Genomic DNA, 18,914 nt, shown 5'->3' with positions numbered 1-18,914 from the left:
CTGCACTGGAAAAAATGCCCCTCCAAAAATAAGTAAAAAACAACAAATAAAAGACGTTTTTGCTTGAAATAAGCAAATAAATCTGCCAATGGAACTAGTGAAAATCGGCTTGTCCAGATTTCTTGAAATAAGATGTGATATTTGGGACATTTGAGATAAAAGTGATCTTGAAATTAGCTTAAAAACCTCTTTAAAAAAAAAGCTTGTTTCATATGAAATCCGACTCAAAACAATTTGTTTTCAAGACTTTTTCATTTAACAAGATATTCCAGATGTATTGTCTTCAAACAAGTCCCTATATCTGGCTGAAATGGTACTTGTTAGACAGTTGTGTCTTATATTAAGTGTAATGAGATATTTTGACTAGAAATGAGAGAAACATACTGGGTAAGACTTTGATTTTTTCCAGTCTGCACTCATCGGACATAGAAAACAAATCATGACATTCCAAGGTCAATTTAAGGAAGAGCTTAAGACCAAATACATGCTAAAAAGGACAGTAAAACACAAAATGCATCTCATTTTCCACCTTTAAGTCACACAGGTGACACTTCCTGTTCTCCTCTGGGATTGCATGGAAACGTCCAGTTTCAACCGCCAGAGGCAACATGCCACAAACAGAGCTCTGCGCTCTGCTGAGGTTCAGGGGCACTTAGTGCTCCTGTTGGTAGACTTTAGACTTTATCAAACAATACATTCTCAGTTTAGGTTTGTACAGAATTTCTTTTGCCCAATTTTGTTTATAATTTTCAAATAATGTTATCTTAATTTGTTTAACACTACAGGATCATTTATTTCTATATATGGATTGGAGACCTACTTCATGAAATATTCTGGAAAGTTCCTTTGTCCAACGACTATTTTTTGAAAGGTTCCACAAAAAAATTAGTTTGACGAGTCTGTTGTCAGCCATGTTGATTTAATAATGTTGTATGGATGATTCTGATGGAAAAAAGCTTGAAACCTGGTTTGGGTGAGTGGTGATCTGACCTCCGTCAGCCGGTTATGAACAGCTGCTCATAATGTGCGTCAGATTCTGTTCATGGTGTCTCAGAGCCTAACCGTCTCGTCGCTCCTCAGCCCGTCACCGTGGTGAAGGACATCTGCAACCAGTCCATCTTCACCAACCAGGAGGCGCTGTTCGAGTGCCAGATCAAGATCAACTACCCCGAGATCACCATGTCCTGGTACAAGGGCACGCAGAAGCTGGACAGCGGCGACAAGTACGACATCAGCATCACCGACGACCGCCACCTGCTCAGGATCAAGAGGTGCCAGCCGGCCGACCAGGGCAACTACCGGGTGGTGTGCGGGCCGCACATCTCCAGCGCCAAGCTCACCGTCACGGGTCAGTACTGACGTCAGCTCCTCCCTGAGCTCTCGCTCCTCTTTAGATCTCAGTCTCACGTCCAGTGGCGGCTCCTGACATTTTTTTAGGGAGTGCAATTTCCCCCCGTTATGTCCATTAGTACCATAAAAGTCCAGAGGACTGAGGTATATTTGTCTAGGTAGCAAGACTATTTCCCTAACTTGTTTGTGCCAATAAATTCAGATATCAGATATCAATTTTAGGCAATATCTCTTTTGTCCACCAGATGGCAACACTGAACTAGTTAAAAGTGTCAAACTAGGGAAGTTACATTGTGAAACCTTCAAAGCAAAACATTTGCCAATCAGTTAATATTACACCTTAACCATTATTTATTAATTGTCCTCATATTGTTCCAGGATTCTATGAAATAAGTAAACACATAAGCTCTTAATGATAAGATTCATTCAGTTTTCATTCTAAAGAATGTAATTAAAATGACAGCATATAAATCCAAGTCAAGTGTTTGTTGAAGTTTTGGAAAATATGACTTAGAAAAGCATAACCAGTTGTCAAACATGGTTAAGTGCAGCTTACTTATGTGAGATTTCTCTCTGTTTTAAATATAATACTGCACCATAAACAATGAATGAGGCATTATACATTCTGCTGTTATTGTCAACATTATATAAAAGATTTAAATCATTACAAGTCAATGACTGAGCACAAAAGGGTAAGTTATTTAGCTACATCAAACACTACCTGGAAAAATAGCAGGGTTGGTGGAGCCCTGGGTTTCATCTTTGCCTCGCAAGGCGAGCTCGAAAATCCCGCAAAATTCTTCCAAACTTCCTTCTCCGCATTAGTACGACGACTAAAGGGTACTTCTTTCAGAAACACTACCGTATTGTTGCACTCCACACTCGCCATCTTCTTCGTAGAATGTTCATGGTCCCGCGCAGCAGACGTATGACGAAAGCACGTCGTTTGTGCGAGCACATAAACCCTCACAGAAAAAACTGACGTACCATTCATGTCAATGGGAGATTCCTGGTGCCCCAAATGGGCGTGGCAGCACCAGGCGCGACCTTAATCTGATTGGACAATGACATATACAACCAGTTTGCCTGCAGTAGATCAGTCCCGCCTTAGCAACTAGATTAAAAAACAAAAAAACTCCGTGTTTGGTAGTGCGTCGCACAAATCGCCCCTATGAAGGAACCGCCGCTGTTCAGGTCAAACCGATCACAGGAACCTTAACTCCTTGCTGAGCTCTGAACACGTCTTCTCTGTGCTCTCTGTGTTTCAGAGGTGGAGGTGGAGAAGCACCTGCAGGACACGTCGGGTAAGGAGGGCCAGTCCAGCGCTCTGTCTTGTCAGTTGTCTGTTCCTAACGTAGAGGCTCAGTGGTTTAAGAACGGCCAGCAGTTAGAGATGAAGGGCAGGTTCGCCTCCGAGGTGAAACACAAAGTTCAGAAGCTCCTGATCACAGACCTGAAGTCTGAAGACCAGGGCAGATACACCTGCAGGTACCAGCAGCTGGAGTCCTCGGCGGACCTCTGGGTGGAAGGTTCGTACCTGCGACCCGTCCCGGATGCCCCGCCCACTCACTAACCTCTTTCGACTCCTCCCACTCTGAGACTAACGCTGGCGACGCGGCCTCTTTCTTCTCTTTCTCCTCGGACTCGTCCTCCTCTGTCTTAATACTCTTCATCTTGCAAACTGGCCCACCGTCGCCCACCTTTTGTCTTTCTCCATCCACTCAAACCCATCATCCTCTCAGCCTCCAGCCATCTTAACGCCCATAAACCCCCTCTGACGCCCATTTCTAACCAGCTGGACGTTGTGTCCACGCAGCTCCTCTCATACATTCCCAGTTGTGATGCCAAAACCCGTTGACCCACTCACGTCTTTATCTGTTTTAGCTGAGCAAATTCATTTCACCAAACGCATCCACAACATTGACGTCAACGAGCGCCAGTCGGCCACCTTTGAGTGCGAGGTGTCCTTCGACAACGCCGCCGTGTCGTGGTACAAAGACACCTGGGAGCTGAAAGAAAGCCCCAAGTACACCTTCAGAAGCGAGGGCCGAAGACATTTCATGGTCATCCGAAACGTGACCATCGAAGACGAAGGTGTGTAGAGCGCCATCGAGCCCCAGAGGCCCGGCGCAAAAAGCCCAGCAGATTTCTGCTCTCATTGTTTCTCTGACCTGAGTGTCTTCATTACTAATCCCATGTAGGCGTGTACTCAGTGATTGTGAGGTTGGAGCCCAGAGGAGAGGCTAAGAGCACAGCTGAGCTTTATTTGTCTGGCAAAGGTACAGTTCTCAGTCAGGCCTCATCTTTGCTGCTGCTGCTCCTCTGTCTGCTCGTCTTTAACGCCATCTTCACTTTTCCCTCTTCACAGAAATCCAACTGGCCAGGGTGCCCAAAGGTACGTCGGATTTTTTAAACCGTTTCAGAAACCTTATTTAATGAGTCTGGGACACTTTTGGAAATCCTCTTGATGGATCAGTGGTGTCACGGCTGCTGTTTCTGTTGAAGCTCCATGTTCAAACCGTTCCAAACTCAGATTAAACATCAGTTCAGGGAGCTTCTGATCAGGCAGAAGTAAAGAAATGTAGTCCTCGTGGTTCACGATGATGAAAACCTTTTATCAAGCAGCCAGATATGAAGCTGCATGTGAACAGAATCTGTCAGAATGTCCGACATTCTGGAGGTTGGACTGCCCATCTGCAGCATGTCCAACACCTCTGATGGAAGGCAGGAGGAGCTTCAAAGTGTCCCAAACTGCTTCTTTAATGAATAACTGCTCTAATCAAGTCCCTCCAGGATTCAGGAGCTTTTTGCAGTTTCCTCCTCAAGGCAATTTTATTTATAGAGCACAATTCATACACAAGTCAAAGTGCTTCATAGCTACATAAAATCACAAGAAGGCAATAAAATCATTAAAAAGAAAAAAAATAAATAATTAAAATTAAAATTAAAATTAAAAAATAATAATAATAATAAAAATTTAAAAAAAATTAAAAACCCATTAAAAATAATCATTAATTAATTAATTTAAAAGTGAAGAGTGCAGATAAAACACTTTCAGGTGTAATATGCACAGCTAAACAGAACTGTTTTCAGCCTGGATTTAAACATTGTCAGAGCTGAGGCCTGTCTCACATCTTCTGGAAGACTGTTCCAGATTTTAGGAGCATAAAACTGAAACGCAGCCTCACCTTGTTTAGTTTAATATAAGACCTGGAAGCATTTATTCAAATGAAATGATCATGCAAGCAGTGGGAAACTGCAAAAGCTTTGAGTAAAACCCTCAGAGAGGCAGCAGGGCCTCAGAGATCTGAGCTGAATGCTGTGACATCCTGGAGGGACTGAGGACGTAGACATTTAGTCTGAACTTTATTCCGTGTTCTGTAGACGTCCCAGACTCCTCAGTGCAGAGGCCTGAGGCGCCGTCATCAGTGGCGATTCGAGGTAAGATGAGTCCCGCTGCTCCGGCACGGATTCAGAGCCAGCAGCAGCCGCTGACCTCTTCCAATCTTCTGTCTTTTAAAGAATCCACCGAGTTGTTTCAGTACGAAGAAACGATCGAACAGAGAGGTATTTACCCTGCTTTTTCGGGCTTTAACTAACACATGTCTTCTCTGCTCAAATGTGCTCCGATGATGAATAAAACGCCAGATACAGTCAGCAGTCTGTCGCTGTTAGTAACGGGAACACAAACCTTTTGTTTTCCAAGAATCGGCCGAATATTCGTATCGCTACGAAGAAGAGGTGGAGCAGAGAGGTACGTTTCATTCTGACTTCACCCTCTTCATCACCCGTAACCTAATCAGCATTTAAGCACCCCTAAAGAGTTTTATGACACTTAAAATGATCCGACTCTCTCTGACACGCTGAGAAACCACGGTTCTGTGCATGTGCAGTGAGCCCTGAGCCTGTAGGGGGAGCCAGAGAGCAGTGAGCCCTGACTAGGGATGGGAATTGATAAGATTTTTACGATTCCAATTCCATTTTCGATTCTGCTTAACGATTCGGTTCTTTGTCGGTTCCCTTATCGATTCTCATTTGGAGAAAAAGGACAACAAACCGGTCGATCAGCATCAACTTTGTTTAGTTTAGAAGTAACACGAGCCGTGACCTCACAAACCCAACAACGGTGAGGTCCACATTGGTCTATCCTGGCCTGGGTAATTTAACTCTTCCTGCTCTGGTGAAAGGAGAAGCTGGAGGTAGAGGTGAACTGGGGGTAGTACCACCAGCCTCTGGCTCTGAGCCAGTCAGGCTCTGTCTCTCATGATTTCATCTAAATGTAATGCCTGAGAAGGCATTCATTTAACCTTAACCGTTACTAACAGCAGCTTTTACAATCAGGCAAATGGTGCTAACATGATAGGCAGTGTTTGTTAGTTAGTTACCTGCAGTGTTAGCCGAGGACATGCTAACGTTGCTAACGTTGCTAACGTTGCTGGGTTCAGATTCACCGACGGTAATCATTCATTCATAGTTATTGCATGTTGGTAGTATTTCCTCCCTTTGGTGAAATATTCACTTTGCCAATTGCCCTGTTGTCGTCTTTTTTAGGGATGTGTAATCAAACTGTCGAGCGTTTGTACCGCTTGGGCGCCATGTTTACTGCTGGCTGCTGGCTGTGCTGGACTCGCCACGCAACGTTGCGTGGTGACGTCATTCGCGCCCACTGGAATCGATAAGGGAATCGTTTGCAAAATCGCCGAACGATTCCAAGGAATTGAAACACTGGGAACCGGTTCTCAACAAGAACCGGTTCTCGATTCCCATCCCTAGCCCTGACCCAGCTAAATTTACAAAATTCTCTGCTGGTTTGGATCAGTGATGGCGGTTAAAGCTGAGCCGCTAGTTTCAGGCTCAGTGATCTGACTCTCCGTCTGTGTTGACCCTAAATGTTTGTTTTGCTTCTTTGTTTGTGAAAAAATTTCTTCTTCTTCTGTTCTTCACCCTAACATTCCGCCGTTTCACCCTCAAAGTCGAACCATCCGGAAAATGAAGTAAATGTGTAGAATCGGTTCCTCTAAGCTGCAGTGTTACCCGTCAGAACTCAGGGGGACAGATGGCGTCTTTGTTTCACGTGAAACAGCGTCAGCGTTCTCGTCCCTGAACTGTTCGCCTCACGCTTGTTGTCTTTTGTCACTTTTGTGGTCGTCGCGCCTTCAGTGGAGTTTCAGAGCCGGACAGAAGAGACGGTGACACAGCAGGTGTCCATGACCAAAGGTAACACACCTGGAACATTCTTTGTCCTCCTTTATTAACCTCTTTAAACTCACTAAAGTCTTCTGTTTGGCTTCTGCTTTAAGTCTAAAACTTGTAACTTCTTCTTCTTCTTCTCCCGGCTGCTGGCGATCAGTCGTGGTTACTGTCTCCCTTTTTGTTCTGTACGACACAAACTTTTTAACCAAGTGGATTTTTCCCCCCAAAACAAGATTAACCCTCCTGTAACTCAGTTGTGAGAGCGTTGGTTTTCAGTCTTCAGACGCTGCTGATGTATGTAAATGTATGTAAATGTATTTTATTTATACAGCCCTTTACAGACAATCCTTACGGTGTGCCAAAGTGCTTTACAGCAGGTAATAAATAAAGAAAAGAAGAAGTAAAAACAAATAAAAACAATAAAAGAACAGTGAAAGCAATAAAATACAAGAGACGCCGACATAAAGGGCATTGCAATAGTCTGACCTTGAACTTATTAGGGCATGGATGGCTTTCTAAAGGTCATGATGACTTAAAAACATTTTAACTTTGGCCAGGAGATGCAGCTGGAAAAAAACTAGTCCTGACGACATTGTTAATTTGTTTGTCCAACCTCAGATCAAAGGTCAAAGGTCACTCCCAGATTTCTGACAGTTGAACTAAACTTTGAAGACAAGGTCCCCAAACACAATGCATTCAGTTCTGCCATCATTTAAATGAAGAAAATTTGGCGCCAACCGCTGCTTAATATCAGCGAAACAATTAAACAAAGAACATTGTGCACTGTTACTGTTTGGCTTCAATGGTAGATAAATGTGTAAATCATCTGCATAACAGCGGAAAGAAAGGTTGTGCCTGGCTATAGTTGCCCAAAGTGGTTGCATGTACAATGAGAAGAGGATAGGGCCAAGAATAGATCCTTGAGGGACTCCACAGGAGAGAGGAGCACTGGAAGAGGAAAGGTCCCCGACCATAATGGAGAAGGTTCTCCTGCATGATGATGATGAGGATGATGATGATCTGTTTCTTCTTTCCCACCAGCTGCCAGAGTTGCTGTTGAGGAGACAGTGGAGACCAGGAAAGTGGAAATGAGGGAGGAAACCCCAACTAAAGGTAGGTCTGAATCCTCTTTCCGTCCCGTTCTGCGGCGGCGGCCCACTCTCTGACCGGCACTTCGGGTCCTGTGACGCTCACCCTGTTCGTGTCTCTTAGTTCCCAAAGCTGAGAAGAAGCCGGAGGAGAAGCCGACTGTGAAGGAACCAGAACCAAAGAAAGGTACAGAGAAGCTCCCGTTTTCCCTCAGATTCTCCTGTTTGTACTTTAAAATGCTCTGTCTGCCTGATCTCTGACACCATCACCTGGTGAAATCTCTCTTGGTTTAACCGAACGTCTGACGCAGTGGAGCCCAGGAAGCCCGTGGAGGAAAAGGTTCCTGTAGTTTCAGTCCCAGGGAGGAAGGAGGCCCCTGCTCCCAAAGGTATCCCCCCTCTGCTCAACCTCTTCTCCCTTTCCTTCACTCTCTCTTCTCTTTGGCCCGTGATCAGATTCAGTTCTCTTCCTCTGGTGTTCTTTGGGTTCATTGTGTGTCTGAATGTATCTTAAAAGAAGCAGCGGAGGTGAAGAAGCCCGGCGTCGCCCCCCCGCCGCCTGCTGAGAAGCCCCGACAGCCAGAGAAAGGTTTGTTTTTCCTCTCCGAGCTGCTGCTCCGAGCCTTTGGTCCTGATGTCAAAGTGTTTGTATGTGTCTGTTTTCCACGTGAGACTCTTTCAACTCTTCTGAACTCTTCTTAACGCCTCCGCTGTCTGTTACATACGTGAAGATGAGCCCAAAAGAGTGGCGCCTGCAGCCAAGCCCGAGCCCGAAGCCAAGGCCAAAGCTGGACCAGCTCCCAAAGCAGAGCCCGAAGCCAAGGCCAAAGCTGGACCAGCTCCCAAAGCAGAGCCCGAAGCCAAGGCCAAAGCTGGACCAGCTCCCAAAGCAGAGCCCGAAGCCAAGGCCAAAGCTGGACCAGCTCCCAAAGCAGAACCCGAAGCCAAGGCCAAAGCTGGACCAGCTCCCAAAGCAGAGCCCGAAGCCAAGCCTCCATCCAAAGGTACTTCCTGCTGTGTGTCTGTGTGTTAAAGTCTTTTTGTGGGAAACTGTCCAGCTTCCATCAGGGAGCGAATCTTTGATCCAAAACTGTCTGACCAAACCAGAACCAGAAGCCCCGAAACCAAAGCCAGAACCAGAAAAATTAAAACCCCGTAAACCTGAGCCGACAGTCGAGAGGCCCGAGCCCGTCGTCGCCAAGCCAGAACCTTCAGAACCTGCCGGGCCAAAACCAGAAACTCCCAAAACCAGACCAGAACCGACGGCTGCACCAAAGGAGCCTCAGAGGAAAGGTACCGATGCGGCTCAGGAGTTTTTACCGGCTTCACTCCATCATCCCACTTTAACTCGTGACTCATTACGCGTGTTTCTAACACCAGAACCAGAACCGTCTGCGTGTCTATGTGGCGTCTGCATGTGTTTAACACCAGAACCACGCCTGTGTGGTGCCCGTGCGGCGTCTGCGTGTGTCTGCGTGGCGTCTGCGTGGCGTCTGCGTGGCGTCTGCGTGGCGTCTGCGTGGCGTCTGCGTGTGTCTGCGTGTCTGCGTGTCTGCGTGTCTGCGTGGCGTCTGCGTGGCGTCTGCGTGGCGTCTGCGTGGCGTCTGCGTGGCGTCTGCGTGGCGTCTGCGTGGCGTCTGCGTGTCTGCGTGTGTCTGCGTGGCGTCTGCGTGTCTGCGTGTCTGCGTGTGTCTGCGTGGCGTCTGCGTGGCGTCTGCGTGTGTCTGCGTGGCGTCTGCGTGTGTCTGCGTGTGTCTGCGTGTGTCTGCGTGTGTCTGCGTGTGTCTGCGTGGCGTCTGCGTGTCTGCGTGTCTGCGTGTCTGCGTTGGCGTTGGCGTCTGCGTGTCTGCGTGTGTCTGCGTGTGTCTGCGTGTGTCTGCGTGGCGTCTGCGTGTCTGCGTGTGTCTGCGTGTGTCTGCGTGGCGTCTGCGTGTCTGCGTGTCTGCGTGTCTGCGTGTCTGCGTTGGCGTCTGCGTGTCTGCGTGTGTCTGCGTGTGTCTGCGTGTGTCTGCGTGGCGTCTGCGTGTCTGCGTGTCTGCGTGTCTGCGTTGGCGTTGGCGTCTGCGTGTCTGCGTGTGTCTGCGTGTGTCTGCGTGTGTCTGCGTGTGTCTGCGTGGCGTCTGCGTGTCTGCGTGTCTGCGTGTCTGCGTTGGCGTTGGCGTCTGCGTGTCTGCGTGTGTCTGCGTGTGTCTGCGTGTGTCTGCGTGTGTCTGCGTGTGTCTGCGTGTGTCTGCGTGGCGTCTGCGTGTCTGCGTGTGTCTGCGTGTGTCTGCGTGTGTCTGCGTGGCGTCTGCGTGTCTGCGTGTGTCTGCGTGTGTCTGCGTGGCGTCTGCGTGTGTCTGCGTGGCGTCTGCGTGTGTCTGCGTGTCTGCGTTGGCGTCTGCGTGTCTGCGTGGCGTCTAACCTTCGCCTCGGGGCGGCTGCACGTCCTGCTGCTGGTTTTACTTGCTTTACTTACTTTTGCTTGGATGCTTCTTGTCTGACACTCGGCAGAGTGTTCGCCGGGTTCTAACGACCCTCTTTAAGGCTTCTCGTGTCTCTGAAACAAACTCTTTAAAGCTCCCGCGGAGGAAACGGCACCAAAAGCTGCAAAGAAAGCCGAGGTCGGCGGCGGCGGCGTCCCTCCCAAAGAAGAGCCAGCAGAGAAGCAGAGAGGTACTCACATGGAACAGCAGCTTCTGTTCACCTTGTTTTAACAAGCTGTTTTACTCAGATTACCACAGAGTTAAGAAGTGGTTCAAGCTAGCTTTCAGGTTTTATAGAAACAAAAGAGTCAGACTGTTCCCTCAGGTCAGGCGGGAGGTTTGCTGCCTGAAGAAGGAGCATCTCAGTGAAGCTCAGCCTTATCTGTGCGCCAGCACACGGTTCTTTACACTCACGTCCTGCATGTTTTTGTGTCAAACCCTCTTAAAGCTCCGAAGCCCAAAGCTAAACCTGCTCTTGAAGAGGTGCCTGAAAAAGTAGCTCACAAGGCGCCTGATAGAATCCCTGAAAAGGGAGGCGAGAGGCGGCCGCCGGGCGAAGCCGAGGTGGAGATGCTGCAGAGGACGCCTGGGAAAGGTGCTCCCAGGGTGCAGCAGGAAGAGGGGAAGACCCCTGAGAAGGTTTCTGTCAGGGCTGCAGGAGTCCAACCTGAGAAGGTGTCGCAGAAGCAAACAGATGAAAGAGTTTCCATAAAAACACCTGAGAAGGTGTCTGAAGCCACAGCAGAAGCTCCGGCTGCAGGTACAGCTGAGGCTCTCTCTCCCCTCTTTGTGTCTGAAGCAGCAGCTGCTCCTCAGCATCGCTGCAGAAAGACGAACTCTTTGATGCGATAATCTGATCACTCATAGAGAAGTGAGGGCATCAGAGCTTTCTTCGGTCTGCAGCGGATGCTGAGCGGAGCCGCCGCCTCCTCCTCTGAGCTCCGTTTCTCGCTGCTCTGTGCACTGTTTGCAGATTATCTCTGAGTGTTTGTTTGTTTGTTTGCTAACTGTCTGCATCTTCTCTTGTGCCGATCTTCTTCTTCACACTCTTCGTCTTGGATTTAAAAACTGATTTCACTCTGTAAAAGAAACCGAAGCCAAGAAGATGGAGAGGATTCGTCCCGCGGCTCAGGAGAAAGGTACCGAAACATGCCGGAGTAACGTTAAACACGTCTTCCTCTGTAACACCTGATGAGGTGTAGCCTCTTAATCTCTGTGCTGTCCGCTAACACCGACGTCTGTCTTTGTGTTTCATTGTCACCTCTTGGCGCCGCCTCATGACGCCTTCTTCTTCTTCTTCTTCTTCTTCTTCTTCTTCTTCTTCGACGGCTCTTAAAAGCAGCTGTGAGTCTCGTGAAGACAGAGCAGGACAGAGCTCAGAGGATAGAGGAGCTTTATGATCTGACTGAGAAAGAGCGTGAGGTGTGGGCACAGGAGGAGCTCACCGAGGTGGTGGGCCGACGCCACGAAACGCAGCGCCAAAGTGAAAGATCTGAGCTGAGAGGAGAGATATCTGTCACTGACTCTGCAAAGAGCAGAGAGACGAAACAGAAAGTCCAAGAGCGGGAGAAGCCGGCAGCAGGAAAAACCGAGGAGCAGGTTCTTATCGGGAAGGTCGAACGAGTTTCAGACGAGAGGAAAGTCAGCGTATCGGTCCGACAGCAGACCGTAAGAGAGAGCAGAGAGATGAGCATCAGAACAGAGAGCATAGAGATAAAGAGGGAAAGAAGCAGCCCAGGTCAGGAAGTAGAGCCACGAAGAGATGCCCCAGAGGCAGGTCAGTCAGAAGCTGAACGGGAAGCTGAAGGAAGGAGCTACCGTGAGGACATTTCATCAGCTGTGTCAGAGCAGAGCAGGGCAGCAGGGACGACCCCCTCTGATCATTTAGAGCGGAGAAAGAAGGAGGGAACTGCCGTTATTTCCCACTCAGTGAAACGAGAACAGGTTCAGTCTGAACACGTGTTGGAAGCAGAGATTAGCTCAGAGATAAAAGCTGCAGAGTCAGTAACAGATGTCAAACCTCAGAAGCCAAAAGCGATCCGAAAAGAGGCCGAGTTTGAGCCCGCTGCTGCGGAAAGAAGTGGAGCCCAGCTGAGGGAAATCCCTCCTGAGAGAGGCGGGCCTTCAGCGGAGAGCCCCAGCACAGCTTCAGAACCACAGAAGAAGAAGACAAGGATCTCCACTGCCAGAGGTACTGAGAGAAACTCTAACATCATCATCATGTTCATCTTTAACAGCCTTGATCCGGCTCCATTCATCTTTATTCCTCTCTGAAATACCCTGAGCCGCCACCAGGGGTCAGCGTTCTGCACTTCCCACCCCGTGTTCGTGTTCGTTGTGTCTCCTGTTGTCTTCACTTTGTTTTGTTTTGGTGGGACTCTTTTTTTTAATCCCTCTGTGGTGTGACTCAGTCTTTCTTCCTGTTTTTTCTTCTTTTAAAAACTGAGACAAAAACTGATTATTCTTTTAAGAAACCGAAGCCAGAGCTGAGAAGCTGCCCCCCACCTCACCCGAAACCCGCGATGAGTCGGCAGGAGAAGGAAAAGGTACCCCCGTGTTTCCCTGCTCCGGCCTTCAGCTCCTGTTATCTCTGATTATCTGTGTTGTTTGTGTCCTAATCTCTTGGCACCACCACACGGTGCTTTCTCTTCACGTCTTTTAAATGTTCCAACGCGAGCAGCCGCCGCCGCTCACTTAACAGACCGAGATGGAGCCTCGCCTGCGGAGGAGTCGCCGCTCCAAAGAGGTCAAGAGGACAAAAGAATCCATTCTGTGCCACAAGAAGGGGTTTTATTGACCGTAGAAGAGCCTGTTACAGCGTCTGAAACCCGGGAAATGTCTGTTACTGACGGTTTAAAGACTCAGGAGCCGAAAACTAACATTATGATTGTGACTCTTCAGGATGAACCGACCAACCAGGCAGATTCTAAAAGAATAGAAGACATGAAACGTGTTGATAAAGAGCAAAATGAAGCTGATTCGGTCGATCTATCCGTTGTTATGCAAAGTTGGCCTTCAGAGGAAGTTCCTCAGAGGGACCTAAAGCAAACTGACAAACATTTAGGGGCTGAAAACAGAGAAACTAGCTCACAAATATTAGAAACTGAGTCTCAAAGGTTTGTTAAAACTAGAGAAAAAGTTTCCTTCGAATCTGCCGACGTCGGGAAGAGAGACGTGACGGAGGAGGAAGGTGTTCAGATGGGAGCCGAGTGTACGGTTTTACCTTTAAAGGAGGTAACTGATGAACCATCTCAGGAGGAGAGAGTTTCACAGACTGTTTCCCTGAAGGAATCAGTGTCCACAAAGGCTGCAGACAAACAGATCCCTTCCAAAACCCTCAGAGTTCAAACTAAAAGAGGAGAGAAACATCCAACAGCTGAGGAGGAAAGGTCAAAGGCCAGAGAGCCCTCAGTAACAGATAAAACCAGAGAGCCCTCAGTAACAGATGAAACCAGAGAGCCCTCAGTAACAGATAAAACCAGAGAGCCCTCAGTAACAGATAAAACCAGAGAGCCCTCAGTAACAGATAAAACCAGAGAGCCCTCAGTAACAGATAAAACCAGAGAGCCCTCAGTAACAGATAAAACCAGAGAGCCCTCAGTAACAGATAAAACCAGAGAGCCCTCAGTAACAGATAAAACCAGAGAGCCTTCAGTAACAGATAAAACCAGAGAGCCCTCAGTAACAGATAAAACCAGAGCCAGAGAGCCTTCAGTAACAGATAAAACCAGAGAGCCCTCAGTAACAGATAAAACCAGAGAGCCTTCAGTAACAGATAAAACCAGAGAGCCCTCAGTAACAGATAAAACCAGAGAGCCCTCAGTAACAGATAAAACCAGAGCCAGAGAGCCCTCAGTAACAGATAAAACCAGAGAGCCCTCAGTAACAGATAAAACCAGAGAGCCCTCAGTAACAGATAAAACCAGAGCCAGAGAGCCCTCAGTAACAGATAAAACCAGAGAGCCCTCAGTAACAGATAAAACCAGAGCCAGAGAGCCCTCAGTAACAGATAAAACCAGAGAGCCCTCAGTAACAGATAAAACCAGAGAGCCCTCAGTAACAGATAAAACCAGAGCCAGAGAGCCCTCAGTAACAGATAAAACCAGAGAGCCCTCAGTAACAGATAAAACCAGAGCCAGAGAGCCCTCAGTAACAGATAAAACCAGAGCCAGAGAGCCCTCAGTAACAGATAAAACCAGAGAGCCCTCAGTAACAGATAAAACCAGAGAGCCCTCAGTAACAGATAAAACCAGAGCCAGAGAGCCCTCAGTAACAGATAAAACCAGAGCCAGAGAGCCCTCAGTAACAGATAAAACCAGAGAGCCCTCAGTAACAGATGAAACCAGAGAGCCCTCAGTAACAGATAAAACCAGAGAGCCCTCAGTAACAGATAAAACCAGAGCCAGAGAGCCCTCAGTAACAGATAAAACCAGAGAGCCCTCAGTAACAGATAAAACCAGAGAGCCCTCAGTAACAGATAAAACCAGAGCCAGAGAGCCCTCAGTAACAGATAAAACCAGAGCCAGAGAGCCCTCAGTAACAGATGAAACCAGAGAGCCCTCAGTAACAGATAAAACCAGAGAGCCCTCAGTAACAGATAAAACCAGAGAGCCCTCAGTAACAGATGAAACCAGAGAGCCCTCAGTAACAGATAAAACCAGAGCCAGAGAGCCCTCAGTAACAGATAAAACCAGAGCCAGAGAGCCCTCAGTAACAGATAAAACCAGAGCCAGAGAGCCCTCAGTAACAGATAAAACCAGAGCCAGAGAGCCCTCAGTAACAGATAAAACCAGAGAGCCCTCAGTAACAGATAAAACCAGAGAGCCCTCAGTAACAGATAAAACCAGAGAGCCCTCAGTAACAGATAAAACCAGAGCCAGAGAGCCCTCAGTAACAGATGAAACCAGAGCCAGAGAGCCCTCAGTAACAGATAAAACCAGAGCCAGAGAGCCCTCAGTAACAGATAAAACCAGAGCCAGAGAGCCCTCAGTAACAGATAAAACCAGAGCCAGAGAGCCCTCAGTAACAGATAAAACCAGAGCCAGAGAGCCCTCAGTAACAGATGAAACCAGAGAGCCCTCAGTAACAGATAAAACCAGAGAGCCCTCAGTAACAGATAAAACCAGAGCCAGAGAGCCCTCAGTAACAGATAAAACCAGAGCCAGAGAGCCCTCAGTAACAGATAAAACCAGAGCCAGAGAGCCCTCAGTAACAGATGAAACCAGAGAGCCCTCAGTAACAGATAAAACCAGAGAGCCCTCAGTAACAGATAAAACTAGAGCCAGAGAGCCCTCAGTAACAGATAAAACCAGAGCCAGAGAGCCCTCAGTAACAGATAAAACCAGAGCCAGAGAGCCCTCAGTAACAGATAAAACCAGAGCCAGAGAGCCCTCAGTAACAGATAAAACCAGAGAGCCCTCAGTAACAGATAAAACCAGAGCCAGAGAGCCCTCAGTAACAGATAAAACCAGAGCCAGAGAGCCCTCAGTAACAGATAAAACCAGAGAGCCCTCAGTAACAGATAAAACCAGAGAGCCCTCAGTAACAGATAAAACCAGAGAGCCCTCAGTAACAGATAAAACCAGAGAGCCCTCAGTAACAGATAAAACCAGAGCCAGAGAGCCCTCAGTAACAGATAAAACCAGAGAGCCCTCAGTAACAGATAAAACCAGAGCCAGAGAGCCCTCAGTAACAGATAAAACCAGAGCCAGAGAGCCCTCAGTAACAGATAAAACCAGAGAGCCCTCAGTAACAGATAAAACCAGAGAGCACTCAGTAACAGATAAAACCAGAGCCAGAGAGCCCTCAGTAACAGATAAAACCAGAGAGCCCTCAGTAACAGATGAAACCAGAGAGCCCTCAGTAACAGATAAAACCAGAGAGCCCTCAGTAACAGATAAAACCAGAGAGCCCTCAGTAACAGATAAAACCAGAGAGCCCTCAGTAACAGATAAAACCAGAGCCAGAGAGCCCTCAGTAACAGATAAAACTAGAGCCAGAGAGCCCTCAGTAACAGATAAAACCAGAGAGCCCTCAGTAACAGATAAAACCAGAGCCAGAGAGCCCTCAGTAACAGATAAAACCAGAGCCAGAGAGCCCTCAGTAACAGATAAAACTAGAGCCAGAGAGCCCTCAGTAACAGATAAAACCAGAGAGCCCTCAGTAACAGATGAAACCAGAGCCAGAGAGCCCTCAGTAACAGATAAAACCAGAGCCAGAGAGCCCTCAGTAACAGATAAAACCAGAGAGCCCTCAGTAACAGGTAAAACCAGAGAGCCCTCAGTAACAGATAAAACCAGAGAGCCCTCAGTAACAGATAAAACCAGAGAGCCCTCAGTAACAGATGAAACCAGAGAGCCCTCAGTAACAGATAAAACCAGAGAGCCCTCAGTAACAGATGAAACCAGAGAGCCCTCAGTAACAGATAAAACCAGAGAGCCCTCAGTAACAGATAAAACCAGAGAGCCCTCAGTAACAGATAAAACCAGAGAGCCCTCAGTAACAGATAAAACCAGAGCCAGAGAGCCCTCAGTAACAGATAAAACCAGAGCCAGAGAGCCCTCAGTAACAGATAAAACCAGAGCCAGAGAGCCCTCAGTAACAGATAAAACCAGAGGCAGAGAGCCCTCAGTAACAGATGAAACTAGAGCCAGAGAGCCCTCAGTAACAGATAAAACCAGAGCCAGAGAGCCCTCAGTAACAGATAAAACCAGAGAGCCCTCAGTAACAGATAAAACCAGAGCCAGAGAGCCCTCAGTAACAGATGAAACTAGAGCCAGAGAGCCCTCAGTAACAGATAAAACTAGAGCCAGAGAGCCCTCAGTAACAGATAAAACCAGAGCCAGAGAGCCCTCAGTAACAGATGAAACCAGAGCCAGAGAGCCCTCAGTAACAGATAAAACCAGAGCCAGAGAGCCCTCAGTAACAGATAAAACCAGAGCCAGAGAGCCCTCAGTAACAGATGAAACCAGAGCCAGAGAGCCCTCAGTAACAGATAAAACCAGAGAGCCCTCAGTAACAGATAAAACCAGAGAGCCCTCAGTAACAGATAAAACCAGAGCCAGAGAGCCCTCAGTAACAGATAAAACCAGAGCCAGAGAGCCCTCAGTAACAGATGAAACCAGAGCCAGAGAGCCCTCAGTAACAGATGAAACCAGAGAGCCCTCAGTAACAGATAAAACCAGAGAGCCCTCAGTAACAGATAAAACCAGAGAGCCCTCAGTAACAGATAAAACCAGAGAGCCCTCAGTAACAGATAAAACCAGAGAGCCCTCAGTAACAGATAAAACCAGAGAGCCCTCAGTAACAGATGAAACCAGAGAGCCCTCAGTAACAGATAAAACCAGAGAGCCCTCAGTAACAGATAAAACCAGAGCCAGAGAGCCCTCAGTAACAGATAAAACCAGAGCCAGAGAGCCCTCAGTAACAGATAAAACCAGAGCCAGAGAGCCCTCAGTAACAGATAAAACCAGAGCCAGAGAGCCCTCAGTAACAGATAAAACCAGAGAGCCCTCAGTAACAGATAAAACCAGAGCCAGAGAGCCCTCAGTAACAGATAAAACCAGAGCCAGAGAGCCCTCAGTAACAGATAAAACCAGAGAGCCCTCAGTAACAGATGAAACTAGAGCCAGAGAGCCCTCAGTAACAGATAAAACTAGAGCCAGAGAGCCCTCAGTAACAGATAAAACCAGAGAGCCCTCAGTAACAGATAAAACCAGAGCCAGAGAGCCCTCAGTAACAGATAAAACCAGAGAGCCCTCAGTAACAGATAAAACCAGAGCCAGAGAGCCCTCAGTAACAGATAAAACCAGAGAGCCCTCAGTAACAGATAAAACCAGAGCCAGAGAGCCCTCAGTAACAGATAAAACCAGAGAGCCCTCAGTAACAGATAAAACCAGAGAGCCCTCAGTAACAGATAAAACCAGAGAGCCCTCAGTAACAGATAAAACCAGAGCCAGAGAGCCCTCAGTAACAGATAAAACCAGAGAGCCCTCAGTAACAGATAAAACCAGAGCCAGAGAGCCCTCAGTAACAGATAAAACCAGAGAGCCCTCAGTAACAGATAAAACCAGAGAGCCCTCAGTAACAGATAAAACCAGAGAGCCCTCAGTAACAGATAAAACCAGAGCCAGAGAGCCCTCAGTAACAGATGAAACCAGAGAGCCCTCAGTAACAGATAAAACCAGAGAGCCCTCAGTAACAGATAAAACCAGAGCCAGAGAGCCCTCAGTAACAGATAAAACCAGAGAGCCCTCAGTAACAGATAAAACCAGAGCCAGAGAGCCCTCAGTAACAGATGAAACCAGAGCCAGAGAGCCCTCAGTAACAGATAAAACCAGAGCCAGAGAGCCCTCAGTAACAGATAAAACCAGAGAGCCCTCAGTAACAGATAAAACCAGAGCCAGAGAGCCCTCAGTAACAGATAAAACCAGAGCCAGAGAGCCCTCAGTAACAGATAAAACCAGAGCCAGAGAGCCCTCAGTAACAGATAAAACCAGTGAGCCCTCAGTAACAGATAAAACCAGAGAGCCCTCAGTAACAGATAAAACCAGAGCCAGAGAGCCCTCAGTAACAGATGAAACCAGAGGCAGGCAGGAGGCAGAACCTCGGCACGTCGGGGTGGAACCAGCAGAAGGAAGCGTCCTCCTTCAGGGAGCTTCCAGAGGTACACGGGGGGAACCGTCACAGAACACGTTTGTGATCTGAGCACCAAACGCCGGCGTGCACTTTCCCACGGGGATGTGTCAGATTCACCATTTCTGGAGGATTCCCACGTCATGTCACCCATTCTGTCAGAGCACTCCGTTCCCTTAAAGCA

General features: G+C 47.9%; 1 protein-coding gene across 28 annotated transcripts in view; it reads left to right on the top strand.

Annotated features, from left to right (window-relative positions):
- Positions 1–18,914, top strand: part of ttn.2 (titin, tandem duplicate 2) — a 246,485-nt gene that overhangs the window by 93,589 nt on the left and 133,982 nt on the right. For 9 of the 28 annotated variants that reach the window (XM_075480277.1, XM_075480295.1, XM_075480294.1 and 6 more), the window contains 18 exons: positions 1,081–1,348; positions 2,619–2,879; positions 3,235–3,444; positions 3,552–3,629; positions 3,719–3,745; positions 4,735–4,791; positions 4,873–4,917; positions 5,057–5,104; positions 6,511–6,567; positions 7,585–7,656; positions 7,756–7,818; positions 7,943–8,020; positions 8,149–8,220; positions 8,363–8,635; positions 8,739–8,924; positions 10,191–10,286; positions 10,545–10,856; positions 11,185–11,235. In XM_075480277.1, the coding sequence (XP_075336392.1) occupies positions 1,081–1,348; positions 2,619–2,879; positions 3,235–3,444; positions 3,552–3,629; positions 3,719–3,745; positions 4,735–4,791; positions 4,873–4,917; positions 5,057–5,104; positions 6,511–6,567; positions 7,585–7,656; positions 7,756–7,818; positions 7,943–8,020; positions 8,149–8,220; positions 8,363–8,635; positions 8,739–8,924; positions 10,191–10,286; positions 10,545–10,856; positions 11,185–11,235 (2,254 nt within the window). The remainder of the gene's footprint in view (positions 1–1,080; positions 1,349–2,618; positions 2,880–3,234; positions 3,445–3,551; positions 3,630–3,718; positions 3,746–4,734; positions 4,792–4,872; positions 4,918–5,056; positions 5,105–6,510; positions 6,568–7,584; positions 7,657–7,755; positions 7,819–7,942; positions 8,021–8,148; positions 8,221–8,362; positions 8,636–8,738; positions 8,925–10,190; positions 10,287–10,544; positions 10,857–11,184; positions 11,236–18,914) is intronic. The other 19 variants (XM_075480290.1, XM_075480282.1, XM_075480279.1 and 16 more) reach the window with 13 other exon arrangements.

Source organism: Odontesthes bonariensis, chromosome 12 (genome assembly GCF_027942865.1).
Source record: "Odontesthes bonariensis isolate fOdoBon6 chromosome 12, fOdoBon6.hap1, whole genome shotgun sequence".
Lineage (NCBI taxonomy): Eukaryota > Metazoa > Chordata > Actinopteri > Atheriniformes > Atherinopsidae > Odontesthes > Odontesthes bonariensis.
This window is presented reverse-complemented; position numbering and strand designations above follow the sequence as displayed.